At 48.3% G+C, this 19055-nt stretch overlaps 1 protein-coding gene across 1 annotated transcript in view; it reads left to right on the top strand.

The window, feature by feature from the left end:
• The first annotated feature begins 92 nt into the window (after positions 1-92).
• POMT2 (protein O-mannosyltransferase 2) overlaps positions 93-19055 on the top strand; it is a 43251-nt gene continuing 24288 nt past the window's right edge. The window contains exons 1-5 of the mRNA XM_008057065.1: positions 93-499; positions 8937-9021; positions 13565-13669; positions 15278-15386; positions 17088-17196. Coding sequence (XP_008055256.1) covers positions 93-499; positions 8937-9021; positions 13565-13669; positions 15278-15386; positions 17088-17196 — 815 coding nt within the window. The remainder of the gene's footprint in view (positions 500-8936; positions 9022-13564; positions 13670-15277; positions 15387-17087; positions 17197-19055) is intronic.

The raw sequence follows: 19055 nt of genomic DNA on the forward strand, positions 1-19055 counted from the left end.
CCAGCCCCGCCCCCTGCTCCTGCGCCGCTGGGCGTGGCCGTTCCCTGAGCGGGTCTCCGCCCTGTCACCCGCCTCCTGCCTCCCGTCCCGACATGCTCTGCGTCCCCGGTTGCCTTCTTGCGGCCACTGCGCTGCCCGCCCCGCCCCGCTCCCGGGGCCGCGCGCCCCGCCTCCCCGGGAGCCCTGAGCCGCCCTCCCGCGCCTCCTCGGCGGGGCGACTGATGAAACCTAGCGTGCTCCGGGGCCGCAGGGTGTTCTTTAGGCGGGGGAGGATGCCGCCGGCCGCGTGCGGGCTCCTGGCGGGGCCAGAGCCGCGCTCCCGTGGGGCCCGTCGTGGGCCTCAGCCTGCCCGGGCCGAGGCTGCCGCGCGAAGCCCCAAACGGCCCGCTCCGGGCTCGCGGCGCCGCGAGGTGGCCGGCCGGTGGGCCCTGCTGGCCCTGGTGACGCTCCTGTCCTTCGCCACCCGCTTCCACCGACTGGACGTGCCGCCGCACATCTGGTGAGTGATGAGAGGCACGGGGGGGCACCATGGCAACCGCGAAGAGCGACGCCGCCCTGTGATTGGCTCGGGGGCACAGAGGGGGCGGGGCCTACGGGAGAGGGGCGGGGCTTCGGTGGAGGGGCCATTGAAGTTTCCACAGGATAATAATGATTCTATCCGTAGTGATAAATATTGGCTCTTACAAATGTGTGATCTATACGCAAGAGCTACAGAGGAGGGAGTGGTTATTCCTGAGGGGCCAGGGAGTACTTAGAAAAGGTTTTACGAGGAGGTAACAAGGTGAATGGAGTTTTAAGAGAGGAATTGATATTCGCAGGCTGTGTATTTTCATATTTTTCTAAGTAAAGAAGTTTGACACGAGAACAGTTGAGTCTTATAAATCAACACATTCATAGTTTCGGAGTAGAGCTCTAATTAGACAAGATTTCTCTTCACAGTGCCCTTGTTTATCTAGGCTTAACACTCAGAAGTGGCAAAGGTCTCCTCACATCCAATTTCTCACTAACATAATTAGCTAGACGGTGCTCTTTCTGAATTTGAGTTAAACATTTTTCACAAACCAAGCGCATCCAAATAGTGTCAAGTGTCCTGGTTAAAACTTCCAGCCCAGCGATGGGGCGTAGGAATCGGAGCCACCCCCAAATAATAAATATGCTCTGCACAGTTGCTTCAGGGAAAAGCCACCAAGTACAGGCTGCCCTCAGCACTTGCTTCTGAACTCCAAGAATGAGTCGATTGTTCTCCTCTCTAAAATCTGAGAGAAGCAGCCCCCTCTGTGGTAGAGAGAGCTTTGCTAGGGGTGCATGCTCTCCAGCAGTCTCTGTGAGGCCAGTTGTTTTGCTCCGGTGGGGGCACTTAGGTTCTTCAGATCGAAGGAAACAGTTATCATGCCTTCCAGGTTATGCTGGAGTGTCCCACCTGCTCTCATATTGTGACTTTGAAAGGTGCTTTGAGTCAGGCATGGTGGCACATGTCTGTAATCCCAGCACTTTGGGAGGCAGAGGTGAGAAGATTGCCTGAGCCCAGGAGTTCGAGACCAACCTGGACAACTTGGTGTGGCCTCATCTCTACAATAAAATAAATAAATAAAAAATTAGCCAGGTGTGGTGGCATGTGCCTGTGGTTCCAGCTACATGAAAGGCTGAGGCAGAAGGCTCACCTGAGCCCACAGGTTGAGGCTGTGGTGACCATGAGTGTGCCACTACACTCTAGTCTGGATGTCAGAGTGAGACTCTGACTCTAAATAAAATAAAATAAGATAAGACAAAAAATAAAATAGCTTTGAACTTTAAAAAAAGAATTGGAAATTTGTGGCACCGAACTTCCCAAGGCCTGAGTTCCTAATCTGCAGGATTTTTCGGACATCAGCAGAGGGCAAGTTCCTGAGTCCCTCCATCTTATAGAGCAGGCACATTCTGGGTGTCCAGGAATGGTGACAAAGGGATATAGGAAGCAACTCTGGAGTTGTCCTATGTGAAGAGATTTATTTTCTTAAAGGTTTTTTTTTAAATTACTCAGATGCTGGGTTGAGGCAGAATCAAATTTCATTAGCTAAGCCTAAAAAGTAATTTGGTTTTACATGGACGAAGGAAAAGTTTTATGCAGCTTGAAAATGGTTCATTTGTGTGGCTAAGAAGTGATGCCGAATTTTCTCAGTATGGCTGAGGAGAAAGTTATTGTAGAGGATTTCAGAAATGGAACTCCTTGACCAAAAAGCCGTCAAGATAACACACTGTTGGGGTTACTCTACTTGGAGACAAATACATTAGCCTGTTCTTGGTTCATGACCACAGGCAGAAGAGATGAGGCCCTTGGGTTAGAGACAGAGGACTCTGTTGCAGGAAGCTGGATGAATAGTTGTATGTTGGAGGCAGTTTCCCTTGCCCCCAAGTCTTGCAGGCTGTTGCTGTGGGCTCAGGGGAATGACTGCAAACGCAGGGGGTTGCATCAAGGCAGAGGGACAGGCATGGGGAGGCCATTGTTTATAGCAGGCAATGAGCAGACCTGCTCTTTGTCCTAGAGGGAGACTTTTCTTCATCACTCAAGGCTGCTTACTGCAAACATAACCTAAGAAAGGTTCAGGTGAATTACAGGTAGGGCTTTGCATTCTTGGCATACCCAGGAAGATGTGTGGAAATATATGAGAGACCCACCAGTCTCTCTCCTCCCTCCATTCTACACTGTCTTGGTTTCTAGCAGATTTCACATGAATGTACACCTCCACTGGCTACTTGATCAACCTGACTGACAGAGGCAGGGACCAAATCTTTTCCATTTGTCTCTTACAACATTTAATTAGGTTGTTGTCAGTGGGACTCTAAGCAGCAGGATGAGGCCAACCTACAGGATTTACCTCAACCCTGCCCTCCGTGTCTAGACCAGCTTCCTGTGAATCAGTCCTGGGGGCCTAGGACTCTCATTTCAGACAGCTGAATGCAGTCTAAGGCCAGTCTGTTCACCATTATGACCTGTGTCCAGTTTCGATTGACTTCTGATCTTTAGTGTCATTGTCAATAATTAAAATGCACCCCACCGTGTTAAAAAAAAAGGTGCAACTTCCATGCCCAATGGAAAGACATTTCTTAGCCCATTCCTTACATGCTGACATATTACCTCAAGGGTATAGGTCATCCAGGACTTTTTATTACATTTTGTTTGGGTTACATCGAATTTGATGACCATTAACAGTGGTTTGATTAAGCCACATGGACAGTGTCACTGAAGAGTTGCCACCTCAGTCACTATGCAAGGCACAACCTAAGTGAGGCCCCTAGGATGTCAGGCGATCAGTCACATTGATAGGAGGTTGTGCTGATCTTTGTGTTTGCACACCTGTGAGGGAGCTGGTGTTGATGTCATCAGGCATATGGAATAGTCTGCCCGTGTCCATGTGAGTTTTTCTGTTTTCATGGCGTGATGACAAACTTTGCCACATGGCCAGTCAGATTGCCAGCTCCAGTTGCTGCTTGACTTAGAATGACCATGTGAGTGTTTGGGCAGGCTTTGTGCTAGACCTGGGAGACAAAGGGAGCATGAACTGTTTTCCTTTTCTTTATGTCTCCAGGAGTCTAAGATGTTCCTTACCTGGACATTGGGCTCATTTATTTCCCTCCATTCCCTCATTTATTTCCCTCATAATTTATTTCCCTCATAATGAGTGTGTTCCACCCTAATATCCATAACTTTATCCTTTTCCCAGTCATCCCATACCAATATCCAGACTTTTTTGTTAGAAAAGTGACAGAGGCCTATTATGTCTTCCACCTTGAAATGGAATGCAGGCCACTGTGGAGGGACTTGAAGAGCACTGTACACAACCAAGTGATGCTTATTTTTGTCTCTAGGACCATGCCACTCCAACAAAACAATCCAGGTGACTGAACTAGCATTAAGTCTTAAGTCCACAGACACTTCCCTCCCCTGGTTGATCGGGGGTTTCTGCTTGGGGAAAGAAGGATGAATGGTGTCCAGGAGTGGTCAGGGAAAAATCTCAAATTTTATAAATAGGTTTATGTAACGCTCTCCCCTCTTTCCTGATCATCACCCAGTTGGTGGCCAAGAGGAGATACTGACGACTGCAGTGGGGAGAAGCCTGCTTTAGTACGGTGTGTAGACCAGGAGGAGATGAGGGAGGCAGGGTCAGAAATCTTTCTGAGTTGCTTTTTGGGGAGACTCTTCAGTGCTTGACAATGTCAGATGCCTGGCGATGGTAGGGAGTGTTGGACGTGCATCGAATGCCTTGACTATCAGCCCATGGTGATCAATAGACATGTCAGACTGCAGATGGCTTACAAGACTGAAAACATGACAGAGGTCAGTTCCAAGGGCCACAGTGGTCTTGCTAGAGTTGGAGGATGGGGCAGGAACAGCAACATTAGCATTGTAATCTGAAGAGGTATCAGCAGTAGCGAGGTACCAATGGAAGCCCCAGGGATAACCCCGAGAAGGGCAGGAAGTCCTAAGGCAGTCAGTTTCCCAGGAGCAGGCAGGGTCAGTGCGCCTTGCAGTGCGGTTTCTTTCACTGCAAGACGAGCAGGCCAGCTCTTGGAAGGAGGCGCAGTCTGGTACGTGGCAGTGGTTTCTGCCTCCTTTACTTTGTGCCCAGTCCATGATGGTAGACATGTTTCCACGCCAGGGGCATCTGAGTTCAGGGGCTGTGGCGGCATTCTCAGTGGTGCAGGCTTGATCGGCAGCCTGATTCTCGCCGGTCTTCTCTGAGAATCGGCCCCTCCGGTGGGCATCGGGGAGTGACCCGGCCGTTCCATTGGCAGGTGGCCGTGATTTTCCTCACAGTGGGCCTCCTCTCTCAGCGTTTAGTCTTCCGAGTGGCACACCAGATGCTTTAGCCTTTCCTGCCATCCAGGCTTGTCATGGGGGCTGGACGGCTTCTCTGCCCAGTAGACACCATCAGCTGTTAACTTAGCCTGACTGTCTATGAACACGCACAGCATTTGGGGGACCCTGTGAACCAGGGCCCTGCCGAACCAGAGGCTGGTCTTCATGTTGTGGAGCAGAAGAGAGTTTCTCCCAAAGGGAGAGCTGCCATTTCTTCATGGAAAACTAAGATGCTGCTAGGGCCAGACAGGGAGTACTCTTTCATTTTGTAAGAGTTGGGGTCTTGCTGTATTGCCCAGGCTGGAGTGCAGTGGTGCAATTGTAGCTCACTGCAGCCTTGAACTGCTGGGCTCAAGTGGTCCTCCTGCCTCAGCACCTGAGTAGCTGGGACTACAGGCACATGCCATCACACCTAGTTAGTTAAAACAATTTTTTTAGAGATAGTGTCTCACTATGTTGCTCAGGCTGATCTCAAACTCCTGGCCACAAGTGATCCTCCTGTCTCAGCCTCCTAAGTAGCTGGGATTACCAGCTATACTCCTGAATATGCCATTTCGGTCGCAGAAAGTGAGTCTTGTTGAACCCTTCCCTTGTTAGCAGTAGATTCCATGTTAACCCACCCCACAGTGGTAATATTAGGCCAGAGTCCTGAAGCCATCATGGGTCAGGCAGTCAGCTCTGAAGAATTTAGTAGTAGGTTAATCACTGCCCTTTAAAAAGAGTGTACTTGGTGCCTGTGTCCAGCAGATGGTGCCACTATCCTGGTGATGGCCTACCTGCTCCAGCAGCCATTAGATTTTTAAAGCTGTGATTTCCCATTCTCTTCTAGGGATGTGTATTATTTCTCCTGGACTACCAGGAAGGGTCAGGATCACCTGTCTATATGCAGCAGTCCATGAACAGGATAATCCTCCTTGACACTCACGGGATCAATACCAGCTACACATTCAGCAGTGGAAGCCACAGTTAGTACATCGAAGGGACCCAAACGGCCCTACCTGCCAGGTCCCTTTAACTTCCCTTCTCCACAGGGATCTTGACTGAAACTCTATCAGTAGAATTTGGGCACTTCTTTCCCTTTGAACTGAAGCATCTAATAGGCCTGTGTTAGGGGCTATAGTGACAGCCGCCCAGAGGCGATGCCACATCCCAGTCAGAGAGTGGGGGAGTGCTGGGTGCAGGAGCGGTAAGCGTTTTCCTCCTTCAGCCCCTTGCCAGGCCTCGCACAGGGAGCATCACGGGAGAAACTGTCCCAACACTGTGGTTCGTTTGCTCTGCAAGTTGCTCCCTGTGTCTGGTGAGTCTTTGGACTCAGAGGCCCTTTTTCTTTCAGTTCCTTTCATAGTGCCACTGCTCCCCCCTGCAGTCCTTAGTGCCTTTGGTGACTCCGTGCATAGCCGCTCTGTCCCCGTGGGACTGGGTAGGGCGGAGTGTGGGCTCTTGAGTCCAGCAGAGCCCTGAGTTGAAGTCCTCTCTTCCTGGAGTTCTCCAGCATGGTAGGACGAGATGGGGCATGGCCTTAAGTTCCCTTTGGAGACACCGAGACCTTGGCCCAACTGTAAGCATCTTACTCTTGGTAGTAGCTGAGGTTGTGGTAGAGTGGGAAGGACTTGGAGGGAGAGATGGCCCTGAGCCGGTGGGTGCCCCATGGCTCATTGACCCTTGGCTTGAGCACGTGCTCACCGAGGTCTCCGTGTTTCCATTTTACTCATTGTGTTGAACACAGGTGCCTTGGAGGGTTCTTGTATTAACAGTCACACCCACACTGCCTCGGCTGGGGTGGCTGGGCCTGCTGCCCCGTACCCAAGGACAGGGAACAACCAAGGCTGTGTCTACACAGCTGTGTCAATCCTACATCTCCCCTTGCAGTGTCTCCAGTGGGTGGGTCCCTAGGTGGGGTCTTCCTACCCTTCTGCTCGCCCACGGAGGCCATCATCCCTTCTCCTACAGGAAGATGTTTCTCATCCTCCTATGCTTGTCCCGCAAACTGTCAGGGTCTAGGATTGTATCTAGCCTACATGCAAGCTGGTAAATCAGCCTGTCACTGTTTTATGGATGCTGGTAGGAGACAAAGTCCTGGGTCAGAGATGGAGGACTTTATTTCTTGGGGCGCCGCGAGCAGGATGAGTGTCAGCATGTTGGCGTCAATCCCCTCGCCTTGGAAGTCCCAGGTGCTGCCGTGTGTCTGTGTGAATGCTTATCTGTGTTGTGGCATGGCACAGTGATACTGACCTTGGGGAATCTGCTGTTGTATAGTAAGCAGCAGGCGAGCCTGCTCTCTGTTCCATGGCAGGCACTGAGGCTTCCCTCAAGGTTGTTTCTGCATGCATAACCCTGAGAGATGACCTCCGTAAGGTCAGGCAGGACTTTGCATGCTTGGCATCCCCCTTGAGGCCATAGGAACATGAGAGGGCACAGGAGAGCCACGGTGGGGAATGGTCACTCCCCACACAGACATGTGGCAGCAGCCAAGAGGAATCAGGAATGCCGCTGCCGGTTTTCCTTGGGAAACTTCTGAAGTAAAGCTCATGCCCCTTTGTTAGTGTTTCCATACAGGCTTGAGAGCTAACCACAAGTGTTGGGACAGATTCAGCAGTGCCCTGCAGGCGTGGTGCTTCACAGTGACTGTCTTTCCCATGCGTCTCTGTGCAGAACCTTGTACCTCCTGGAGGGCTGTGGCACATGCTGGGATTGTCCTGACTGTGTAGATGAGGAGTGGAGAGGGAAGGGTCTGTCAGCAAGGGCCCACGTGAGTGACATAGCCTGGCCTGCGGTGCTCTTTCTGCAGGTCTGTTTGTCACACCATTTTGACGTTATTTCTCTCTTTGACATCGCCGTGCCACTGTCCTCACCACATGTCAAACAGTTTGCTTGGCAGATGTGGAAGCAGGTTTAGTCTTCTGCTTATCTGTTGAACCCACTGAATAAAACAAAAAAGCACTCTACATTTGGCGGTAAAGCATATTTTGCTACTCATCTGGTAAGTAATTATTGCTGGTGACCTGGGTGTTGATGGTCACTAGACAGTAACCTGGGAAGAAAACAACCAACAGAAATGGCCAGGCTCTATGGGATGACTTGGTTGTCTTCCTAAAGCCCTCACAGAGGGTGTAAAAATATTTGTGTGGTTGCCTAGAAGAATAAGACTTCACATGGTGTTTGAAAGCTAATGGATTAGAATCACTTATTTACTTGCAAAATAACTTGGGCAATGAGGAGAGGTTTTAGATCATAACTTAGCCAGAAAACTCTCCATTTTTATGCACTGGTTAGTTCATTACAGTAAGATCAGTCAGAGTACAGTCAGCAGGCTTCACAGACAAGGTTGCTGAGCAGACTCAGACTCCTGTGGCAGTCGCGGTCGCCATCTCAGACCTGTCACCCAGCAATGCAGTAACGCACCCTCCAGTAGCTAACATAGTCTCGAAAGTTAACAGACTTGGAAGAAAACTCTTCCTGCAGACCTTTCCATATTAAGGAAAACTCTTGGCCCTTTTAAAATAAATAGTCAGAGACTTGAAATACAGAGTAAGTCTATGTATATTTAATTCAGGTTATAACAACTGGTTGGTAAGTATTTATTAACCATCCTCTTGTGTCTAAATGAAGGTAAATAACCAGCTTGTTGTCTTGCTTCCTTAAATCACTTGTGTCAAAAACTTTTTTAAAAATCTAAACTTCAGCCGAGCTCGGTGACTCAGCCTGTAATCCCACGCCTTTGGGAGGCTGAGGTGAGTGAATTGCCTGAGCCCGCAGGTTCGAGACCCGCCTGGGCAGCGAGACCTCATCTCTACAATAAATAAAAAAATCAGCCGGGCGTGGTAGCGCATGCCTGTAATTCTGGCTACTCGGAAGGCTGAGGTGGAAGGATCGCCGGAGCCCAGCAGGCGAGGCTGCAGTGGCCGGGAGCGGCCACTGCACTCCAGTCTGGGCAACTGAGTGAGACTCCAACTCAAAAAAAAAAAAAAGATCCAAACTTCCACGTTGATAGCTTGAAACTCATAGCCATTTGCTTTAACTTCAGTTGTAACCTACTTTGTTAAGTCTGCTTGGTTTTATGATCACTTAAAAGTTCTCACTTGTTTCTTTTTTCCTTCAGTTGGGATGAGACACACTTTGGAAAGATGGGCAGTTACTACATCAACCGCACCTTTTTCTTTGATGTGCACCCGCCTCTGGGAAAGGTGAGCAGCATGGGGAGCAGCAGCTTCTAACCTGGGAGGGCAGGGCTGGGTCTCAGATTTGGATTGAATTTTGGGGCTTGCACAAAGAATTCCCTGACATTCTAGACCAGATACTTGCATGGAAAATCTTTGGGGTTTTTATGGGTCCTCTGGGCTCAGAAAGAGAGAAAGAGAGGGACCATCAGCTGATGGATGGGGAAACAAAAAAGTGGTATATCCACACAGTGGAATATTATTTGGCCATAAAGAGGAATAAAGTTTCCGATACGTGTTACAACATAAATGAACCTGAAAAACATGTGAAATGGAAGGAGCCAGACACAAAAGATTACATATGTAGAGTTCCATTTATATGAAATGTCCAGAATTAGCCAATCCATAGAGACAGAAAGTAGATGAGTGGCCAGGATCAGGGGGAGCGAGGGAGGGAGGATTAAAGAATGACTGCAGATGGGTGTGGGGTTTCTTTTGGGAGTGCTGAATGTTCTGGAATTAGGTAGTGATGATGATTGAGCAATCTTGTGAAGATACTTAAAAGCACTCATTGTATACTTTAAAATGGTGATTTTATGTTATGTGAGTTTCACCTCAATTTTTAAAAAGAAAAGAGAAATAGGAGGGATACATTGCATAAAGTGGAAATTGCTCAGGGAGTTGGTGTCCACATGAGAGTAAGCTGCTCCGCCACTCCCAGCACGCACAGTGCTTTGCCTGCTCCTCTCACATGTTTTACAGCTAGAAGTTCTACCAATTAGAGTTCATTTTACTCTTTTAAAAACAGACACCTCTGAGCAGGCTATCGATCAGCCTGGCATTCACTCAAGCCTTTTTTCCTGACTAGAGGCTGAGATCTTGGACTCCAAAGGGACAGGAATTTGCCTGTGGTCAAGCAGGGCAGTGATCTTAGAGCAGGTAGTACTTGGAGAGGAAGGCAAGGGCCAGGGCTCTGTGGCAGGTGGGCTTAGGGAAGCGTGAAAGCAAAGGGTGGGACCCAAGGAAGAGGGCCCTGCCAGTCATAGGGCTCTGGGGGAAGTGGGACAGGTGGCCTGTTTGAGAATTGGTCTGAGCCCGGGAAAGGAGTAGAAAATGTTACACCTCTTTCTTACTCCTCTATAACATAGCAGCAAGAGCAAGCAAAGCGATTAGACGGTCTGTTCTGGGCACTTTGGATGCATTAGCTCTTGTAAGCCTCAGCACTTATGGAATAGGGATTGTATCCCCATGTAGCACGTGGGAAACCTGGAACAAGATGCGTAGTTTGCCACAGGGAGCAAAGCCAGTAAGCGGCAGGTCAAGGTTCAGACCGGCTTAGAGCCTGCTGTCTTACCCACACTTGCCTCATGGACTTTTCTTGCCACACTACTTGGACTACATCTATTACCTCTCTAGAATTAAGTAGTAGACTGTGTGGAATTTTTTCCCCAGGCTAGCCTGGGAACCAGATCTCTGGTAGAGGAGATTTTCTTAGAAAACTCAGTCCAACCTTTCAGCTGGGGACTGCCTATCCTTGTTGGTGTTTCCTGGTGCTCAGCACACTGTAAGAGTGTGGAAAAGACTGCCTGACTTGTTTAATTTACTTCAGCTTTCCCCCCTGTGTATCTGGACCCCTGTGTGAAGGGAGAAGGTGAGGCTTCTTTATAAGGCTGCCCCAGGGAGTGTGGTCCCTTTGTACCCCTAACTTATCTCCTGATGGTTCTGTGTTCTGTCTGGTTGAAAGAGAGTTATGAGTAAATTGGAAACCTGTGAGAGAACAAAGTATCTTCCACAGGTTTTGAGGTCAAGCAGTCAGAGTCAAAAGCACTACTGAGACTGACACCAGCCACTTCATACTGGCCCTAGCCCTGGGCGCTTGGGAGCTCTGGTCAGACAGAACTTAAAAAAAAAAGTTAACACGCCTGTCCAGAGCAAAAACTGCAGGCAATACAGGAGGAAGCAGAAGGTCAGAAGCTTTGTCCACCACGTTTCTAGTTCTTAGAGGTAGTTGTAGGCATATTTGTAAACATCTTCTTATATATCCTTTCAGGAGCTTCTTATACAAATATAAGTGTGTGTATTTTCATACATGTACATACAAATAACACATTGTGTACACACACAGTCCTTTTTAAAAACACAGATGGGATCATACTGCAATTGTTCAGCAACTTGTATTTTAAACACGATCTGTCTTAACTTCTTCCCGTATTAGCACTTAAAGATACACTTCATTCTTCTTACTGGCTGCCTGTCGTCCCATTACACAGATGCGCCGGAGTTGCTTTCCAAACCGTCTTCAACTGGGGGACATGTATGCTTTTCCAGTCTTTACACAAGATACTGCAGCGAACATCCTTGTACATATGGGTCTGTGTAGTTGTGCAGGTGTAGCTGAAAGAACCCCAGCAGCCAAATTAAAAATCAAAGGATTCGCATACTTAAAATTGTGTTAGGGGTGTGGTGGCTCATGCCTGTAATCCCAGTACTTTGGGAAGCTGAAGAGGGAGAATTGCTTGAGCCTAGGAGTTAAATACAATTAGCCAGGTGTAGTGGCATGCACCTATACTTGGGCTCTGGCAGAAGGATCATCTGAGCCCAAGAAGTTGAGGCAGCGGTGAGCTGTCCAGCCTGGGCGACGGGGAGAGACTCTGTCTTTAAAAAAATAATTAGTTTTAAAAAATTGGGGGGCATTGCTTTGTTAAACTCTGGTGTGGTCACTTGGCTCTTTGAGCACTGGCTAGGCCATGTTTCCTTAGCTTTGGTCCCCTCCCCTACCTTGGGGAGGTGAATCTCCCCTATCTCTCTCTCTCTCTCTCTAATTTACTTTCTAAATAAACTATGTTTTCCAGTCTAAACAAAGAATTGAGTTAGATATTGCTAAGTTTTCCTATAAAAATATTGTAATGCTGTGCACTCCCACTAGCAGCATATGAAGGTTCTTTCTTGCCCACACGTTGCCAGCACTGGGCTGATCACACTTTAAAGACTTCATCAACTGGAGAGTAAAAAATGGTGTGTCACTGTTTTCATCTGCATATCTTGACAAGTTAGGTTGATCATTTTTCCCTGTTTGTTAGCCATTTGTATTATGTTTACCATGAATCTTCCCTTTTCCTAGTAGGTGGTTCATCTTTTGCTATTGATTTGAATGAATTGTTTCATTAGGAAGTGAGCTCAGGGCTACTTTTAACCTTACAGGAACTGAAACAAAACTGAATCTTGAGCACCTGCTGAGTGCCTGCATAGTGTTAGGTGTTTTACTCACAGCATCCCCCCAAGCCTCAGAACTCCTGCAAGGAAGGCTTCAAGAGCTGTAGCTCAGAGATTGTGAGTGCTGTCCGTGATCAGAGAGCTAGTGTGTGGGACTCTGAGAGCCAAACCATCTCTCTGCTGCTGTGAGCGGCACCAGGCAGACTTGTCCTCTGAGGCCCAGGCGGTAAGGGCGGTCCATTTGGTTGTCACCTGTCAGTATTAGTTCATCTAGGTATTTGAGGACCCTGTCTTCAATACCTTCTCTTGCTTTATGTTAAATTGGTTACATTAAATTAACTTCTGGCTCCTAGGATTCCCTCCTTCTCTCCTTTTTAAAACAAGCTTTTTAATTGTTTTCTGCTGAACCTTGGCTTCTCTGTCTTGGCTTGGCACTATAGAGAGTGGCTTTGTTTATACAGCTACTTAGAGAAAAATGTGCGTGGGTGAGTGGCCCACATCCAAGCCCCAGAAGCAGTGTTGCTGGGGGTTTTCCCCACACTATGCGTTGTCCCCTTCCAACAGCCTGGCCAGAGTGCAGGGGTCAGGCTGGAGCCGCCTGGACTGTCACCATGGCAGTTGAGATACTTCAGCTGCCTTATACTTTAGAGAATTTTTCGGTACTGATGGCCAAGGATATACATACAGGTCGAGGCTGATCTTCTCAAGTGTTTTGAAGGATTCGTGACTCACAGCTCAGTTTGTAGTTGGTGTGTTCTGGTTTGGGAAGTGCCAAGGTTGTCTTCCTGGGGAGCACTGGCGCGAGGAGAAGCCAGTTTGGCCTCAGGGCAGTGTTTCTCTTTTCCTTTGGGGATGGGCGTCTGCCTCACACTCCTCTCGCTCTTCTTCCCTTCTCTCTATTCTTGGTGTGTAACTGCTTGGACACTTTGCTCTCTCCTCATGACGTGGAATCTCACTTCCTTTCGAAAGGCCACTCTCCCAGGAATCAGCCTCTGCTCATGACTCAAGAGCTGCCATGTTTTATTTCATTACAAATGGAGGCAGCCTGAATGAGGGTGCCCTCACTTACTGTCCTGCAAATTGTGGGGCTCTTTTTTCTTCCTAAGTGTTTGGTCTGCACTGTTCCCATGATCTTGGCTGTAACACAAGAGAGGATTTGTTTCATGCAGTAAGCTCTATAGACAACAGAGTCTTTGCTCTGTAGCAGCTGCAGGAGAAAATGTCACATAGGCAACTTTCTCTGTGGACAGTTGTCAAGGGAAGCCAGTCATGGGTGCAGGTAGAGGGAAGCTAAGGGGGGCGGAGGAACCTTCTCCCAAGGGCTCTTATCTTTTTGTTTGCTCTCTTCTCTCCTCAGATGCTGATAGGCCTTGCTGGCTACCTGAGTGGATATGATGGTACCTTTTTGTTCCAGAAGCCTGGGGACAAATATGAACATCACAGCTACTTGGGAATGAGAGGAGTAAGGTTCCTGACTTGATCTAGACTGACCAAACCCTGGAGTGGTGGCAGGTGTAGATGAAAGGACTTTGGGGTGGTGGGGAGGGGGAAGGATGATTGGATCTTCCCCGGGTGTTGAGACTCAGAACTGAGGTGGGAAGAAGGGAAGGGGAGGCCACAACTGTTGCAGAGATTGCATGACAGGAGAAAGTGTGCCTGCCTGTGTGCTATTGGACCTCAGGTTGAAGAGTGGCCAGGACCCAGGCAGGTGGGATCCCCTGCAGCCCTGATGTCGCTGTGGTACACTGGCACGTGGCATGCTCTTCCGCTCTGCAGCCACAGCTGCTGGAGTCCTGCCTGCTTCTAAGAGCCTGTCTTAAGATTTTGGCATTCCCACACCCCTGTGACTAGGTTCCTGCTTTCTTCTCCGTGAAGGTTTCAGGAGCATATAGGAGTTTCCCCGCTATATTTTAAGGAAGGCCATGTGTCTGCTCCAGTGCTTCTGTACCTTCATTCCAGCACCAGCCTTGATGGAGCACAGTAGGACCAAAGCACCTGAAGCACCGGGAACCCTGAACGTGTAGCTGAATGAAACCTGCAGAAATTGGCCTCCAATGTGGGGGGGTCTCAGAGAAGTTTGTTCTTACAAGCCCCTTCCTTGAGGCTCTCACATCATTTTAGATAAATGGCTTTGGGCTGATCATTGGGTGATTTGCATGACCTTCAGAGAGGTCTTTCTCAATATGTACTCACAGTTTTGTAATAGAAGCTGATGTTTATCAGTTACTTTCTGTGTGTTGATAACACTTGCTTATTTAACCTCAGTGATAGGAACTCTTATTTTTCACATTGCACAGATGAGGAGGTTGAGACAGAGAGATGTGACTTTCCCAAGATCACCTATTAAACAAGGAGTGTCTTCTACCCTCCAGTTGATATTCTTAAGGCATTCTATGGCTTTTTTTTAAGTATTAGAAACAAGGTCTTGCCTTGTTGCCCAAGTTGGTCTCAAATTACTGGCCTCTAGCGATCTTCCCATCTCATCCTCCCAAGGTGTTGGAATTACAGGCATGAGCTATGGTGCCCAGCCCATTCTGTGTTTTCCTAATGACTTTTTGAATACTACATAGCATGCATAATTGGATATAGGCCTGACTCATTGTGGATTTGCTGTGGAAATCTTAACTTTGTATCTTTCTCAATGTGTACTCACAGTTTTGTAATAGAAGCTAATGTTTCTCAGTTACTTTCTGTGTGTTGATAACACTTTGCTTCTTTAATCCTAGCAGTGGGAACTCTTATTTTTCATATTGCACAGATGAGGTTGAGATAGAGAGTTGTGACTTTCCCAAGGTCACAGCTAGCGGTGACGGGGCAGTCCTGCCCACATCTTCCTGGCTGAACTTAACTGATTTCCTGTCCGTGCACAGGTTGTTGCTCAGTGGAACATGTATCTTGCTTGAAGTGACTCTTCCCAGTGACACCACGTCTTTCTTATATGTAGATGCTCTGGGTGGTTGTAGGACACCAAGTCATGCTTTCCTCAGGGTCCTCTGTTTAAACCTTAGTTTGTACCAAGTAGGTCTCTGATGCGTAGCTTGTTATGACAGTGTCTCTGTTCCTCCCATAGTTCTGTGCATTCCTCGGTTCCTGGCTGATCCCCTTTGCCTACCTCACCGTGTTGAACCTGTCCAAGTCCCTGCCAGCAGCGCTGCTCACCGCTGCCCTCCTCACCTTTGGTGAGTTGTCTCACACGTACTGTGGTTTTTGGGAAATGGGCTACCACACTGTGCATGTAGCTGGAAATCAGTACATTCAAGGGTCCTATTTGTGGGCCCAGTTCTTACTTAATTTTAGGATTGGGTAAAATGTGTTTATTCCAGATCTCATTTTATTCACTAGTAATATTGCATACGTAGATGCTTGTCCATAGCAAGACTTTCTGCCACTGGAGTGGAGATTGGGCAGGGGTAATCCCAAGGCATAGATTCACTTCAGGTTATTCACATTTGAGTTTGGAGTGGATGATGAGATGTGTGTGTGTGTGTGTGTGTGTGTGTGTGTGTGTGTGTGTGTGTGTGTGTGTTTGAAGGAAGCTTATAATTCTAATTTTGCTTTTCTTAGGTTAATATTAAGACAAGTTTGCACTTCCTAAACTAATTTCAACTGAATACAAGGGCAAATGCCCCAGAAGTAGTTGGGTAGTGGGGAAGAGCAGAATGTGGATAGTCTTCATTTGGATAAACGAGAGTTGATCTCAGAAGTTGGTCTTGTTCTTAGGAAAGTGAATTCATGACCTCGTGGAGCTTAACATTTAGAGAAGTCCAGACCAATATAGATGGGTATCTTAGGGATTTGCTTTGACAGATATGTTGCTTTGTTTTGACACATATATTGCAAAATTATCGACTTTCTCTGTAGAGGTTAGTGGCTTTTCCTCATACCTTTAATTTCCATCTTCAGTTATTCATTCATTCATTCATTTTCATCGAGTGATTATTCTCTAGCACCTAGCCTGTGCCAGACCACTTGTCTTGGCTTCAGAGACTACACTGATGAGACGCTCTGTTCTCACAGAGCTCACCCTCTCGTAGGGCAGACAGCAAATAAGCAAGTCAATTAACACGTCTGCATTAAGTGCAATGTGGACAGTGAAGCAGAGTGAGGGATGGGGTAGTGAAGATCAGTGCTGTTTCAGGGAGGGGCTCCAGGAAGAGCTGCAGAGAAGATAGCTTGGAGCAGAGACCTGCAAGAAACAAGAGTCAAGCCATGCAGAGCCTGAGGGAGGAGCAGCAGGCAGAGGGAAGAGTGTATGTGGTAGTTCTGGCACAAGCCTCTATGGGTCCAGGAACTACAGAACTGAGTGAGGCCAAGGGTATCAGGAGGTGGGGTCAGATGGATAGGGAGACCATATAGGCTTTGGCAGCTGCTATGAGAATGTGTTAGTCTGAGTGAGATGAGAAGACATTGGAGGGTTTAAGCAGGGGCATGATGTAATGAGATCTGAGTTCTAAAAAATCACTCTGGACCTATATGGAGAACCCATTCCCAATAGGGACTCTGTAGAATGATAAGAGTCCATCCTAGGTAGCTTGCGGCTCCATAAGCAGGGCGGCAGAACTCCTTTTTGATGGTGGAAAGGAAAAAGAGACCTTGTGTCAGGACTGCTCTGAGCGAATGGCATGACCATCTCTTGGAATGAGGACCTACAGGCAGTGTGAGACACTGTTTCTTGTCATTGGGCTTTGATGTACGCCTAAGCTGCAGCCTTCTACCTCCCTGATAACTTTTGTGAAACCTCATGGCCCATATAGTCTTGACTGCACAAATGCTTACATGCAGTAAATGGGGAGGGGGACTGTTTCCTACTGCTGGGGTGCTTGGTCTTCTGGGGCCCCTTCTTGACCCCACTTTTTCACCAGTGTGCTCATGTTTTTCAGACACAGGATGCCTTACTCTGTCCCAGTACATCCTCCTCGACCCTATCCTGATGTTCTTCATCATGGCTGCCATGCTGAGCATGGTCAAGTACAACTCTTGTGCCGACAGGTCAGCAACACTGTCCTTGGGAGGGGAGGGTCAGAGGCTGTGGCAGCTCCAGAGCTGCCATAATGACCAGAGAGAGCCAGGACAGGTGTCTAAAGGACCTGGCTTGAAGTTGAGTTGGAGGCAGGCATACTTTTTGCTTGTTTTTAACTTAGTTGTACGTTTTAGGTCATAAAAATAGGTTTTTAAAAGTTTTCTATAGATGCTTTTATTTTTGCTATATGTGAGACAGAAATGTCAGGTACTTTTTTCAAGTGTGATTATCTTCACAGGATAGGTACCATTGGGTTGGGGTTTATGGATGTTATGGAGGGTCCTGGTGCTTTCCCCTGCCTGACTCTGAGCCACCCGTCAGCATCAGTGCTGGTGAGAAGGTCCCGGCACAAGCATACCTCTCACATGCTCTGTCCTGGGGCGGGCCCTGGGGAGATGCTGCCTGGGAACTGTTTGCCTCCCTGCTCTCAATGCTTGATCCACTCCTGACCTAGTGATGGGACTAGCATACATAAAGGTTGGCTTGAGTGGTTCCTACCAGACAAGAGGATCCTTCCAGGCCCTGGTCAATTCTAAAACTGATCTGAAATCTCTGATCTGCTTCTAGAATAGTCTTTTCCAGATCACCCTTCTACCAGATCATCCAAGTAGAATAGGTCATTTAGGCTGAGCATGGTGGCTCTCACCTATAATCCCAGCACTTTGGGAGGCCAAGGTGAGAGGACTGCCTGAGCCCACGGGTTTGAGACCAGCCTGGGCAACTTGGCGAGACCTCATCTCTACAGTAAATCAAAAAATTAGCCAGGCATGGTGGTGCATGCCTGTAGTTCCAGCTGCTTGGAAGGTTGAGGCAGAAGGACCGCCTGAGCCCAGCAGATCGAGGCTGCAGTGACCATGAGTGTGCCACTGCACTCCATCCTGGGCGACTAAGTGAGACTCCAACTCAAAAAAAAAAAAAAGAATAGGCCGTGTATGCTATTCAGACCAAAGGAGTTGGCCCCTCCTAGGCTTTTACAGAAGTCACTTAGTTTTACCCGTGGCCAAGCTCGTTAAGTCACATGATGACAATCAAGCCTGAGCAGCGACTCTCAGCCCACCTGACTTTGGGTTGTCTTCTGCCACACCCTTCCATCTGCCATTTCTTAACAGCATTCTGTGTGCCAGGTACTGTGCCAGAAACTGGAGGTACCGAGGTCCGGAGGCCTTGGCTGTTAGGGATCATTCACTTTAGCAGGGGAAGCAGCGGATCATCAGACCATGGCAGGGCAGGTGCTGTACATGTAGTACGTGTAGCAGAATTGTCACGAGCACTAACCTTGGGCCTGACTGCCTGGGTTAGAGGTATGCTCCACCGCTTGCTGGCTGAATGACTTAACCTCTCCGTGCCATGGTTTCCTCATCTGTAAGAAGAGGATGATGATAGGATCTCCCCTGTGGGGTTGTAGTGAAAGTTAGAAGAGTAAATATTGTACAGTATTTGGAATGGCACCTGACACATAGTAAGCACTCGCTGCCTTTGACAGGTTCAGAGGCCACACAAAGGAGAGGGCTGACTGAATTCCCTTTTTTTTTTTTTTGAGTAGGGTTCTCACTCTGTCACCTAGGCCAGAGTGCAAGTGGCACAGTCACAGCTCACCACATCCTCCACCTTTTGGACTCAGGCAATCCTTCCAACTCAGCCTCCCAAGTGGCTGGGACTACAGGCGTGTGCCACCATGTCTGGCTATTGTTTGACTTTTTTGTAGAGACGAGGATTCATTGTGTTGCTGAGGCTGGTGAATTCTCCTTTTACTCGTTCTGTTACCCTAAGCTTGTACTTAGCCAGGGACACGGTGGATTCTCTCCCCAGAAAAATATTCTACTCACTC

The sequence above is a fragment of the Carlito syrichta genome, unplaced genomic scaffold (genome assembly GCF_000164805.1).
Source record: "Carlito syrichta isolate Samal-C Ts95f unplaced genomic scaffold, Tarsius_syrichta-2.0.1 Scaffold302712, whole genome shotgun sequence".
Classification (NCBI taxonomy): Eukaryota; Metazoa; Chordata; class Mammalia; order Primates; family Tarsiidae; genus Carlito; species Carlito syrichta.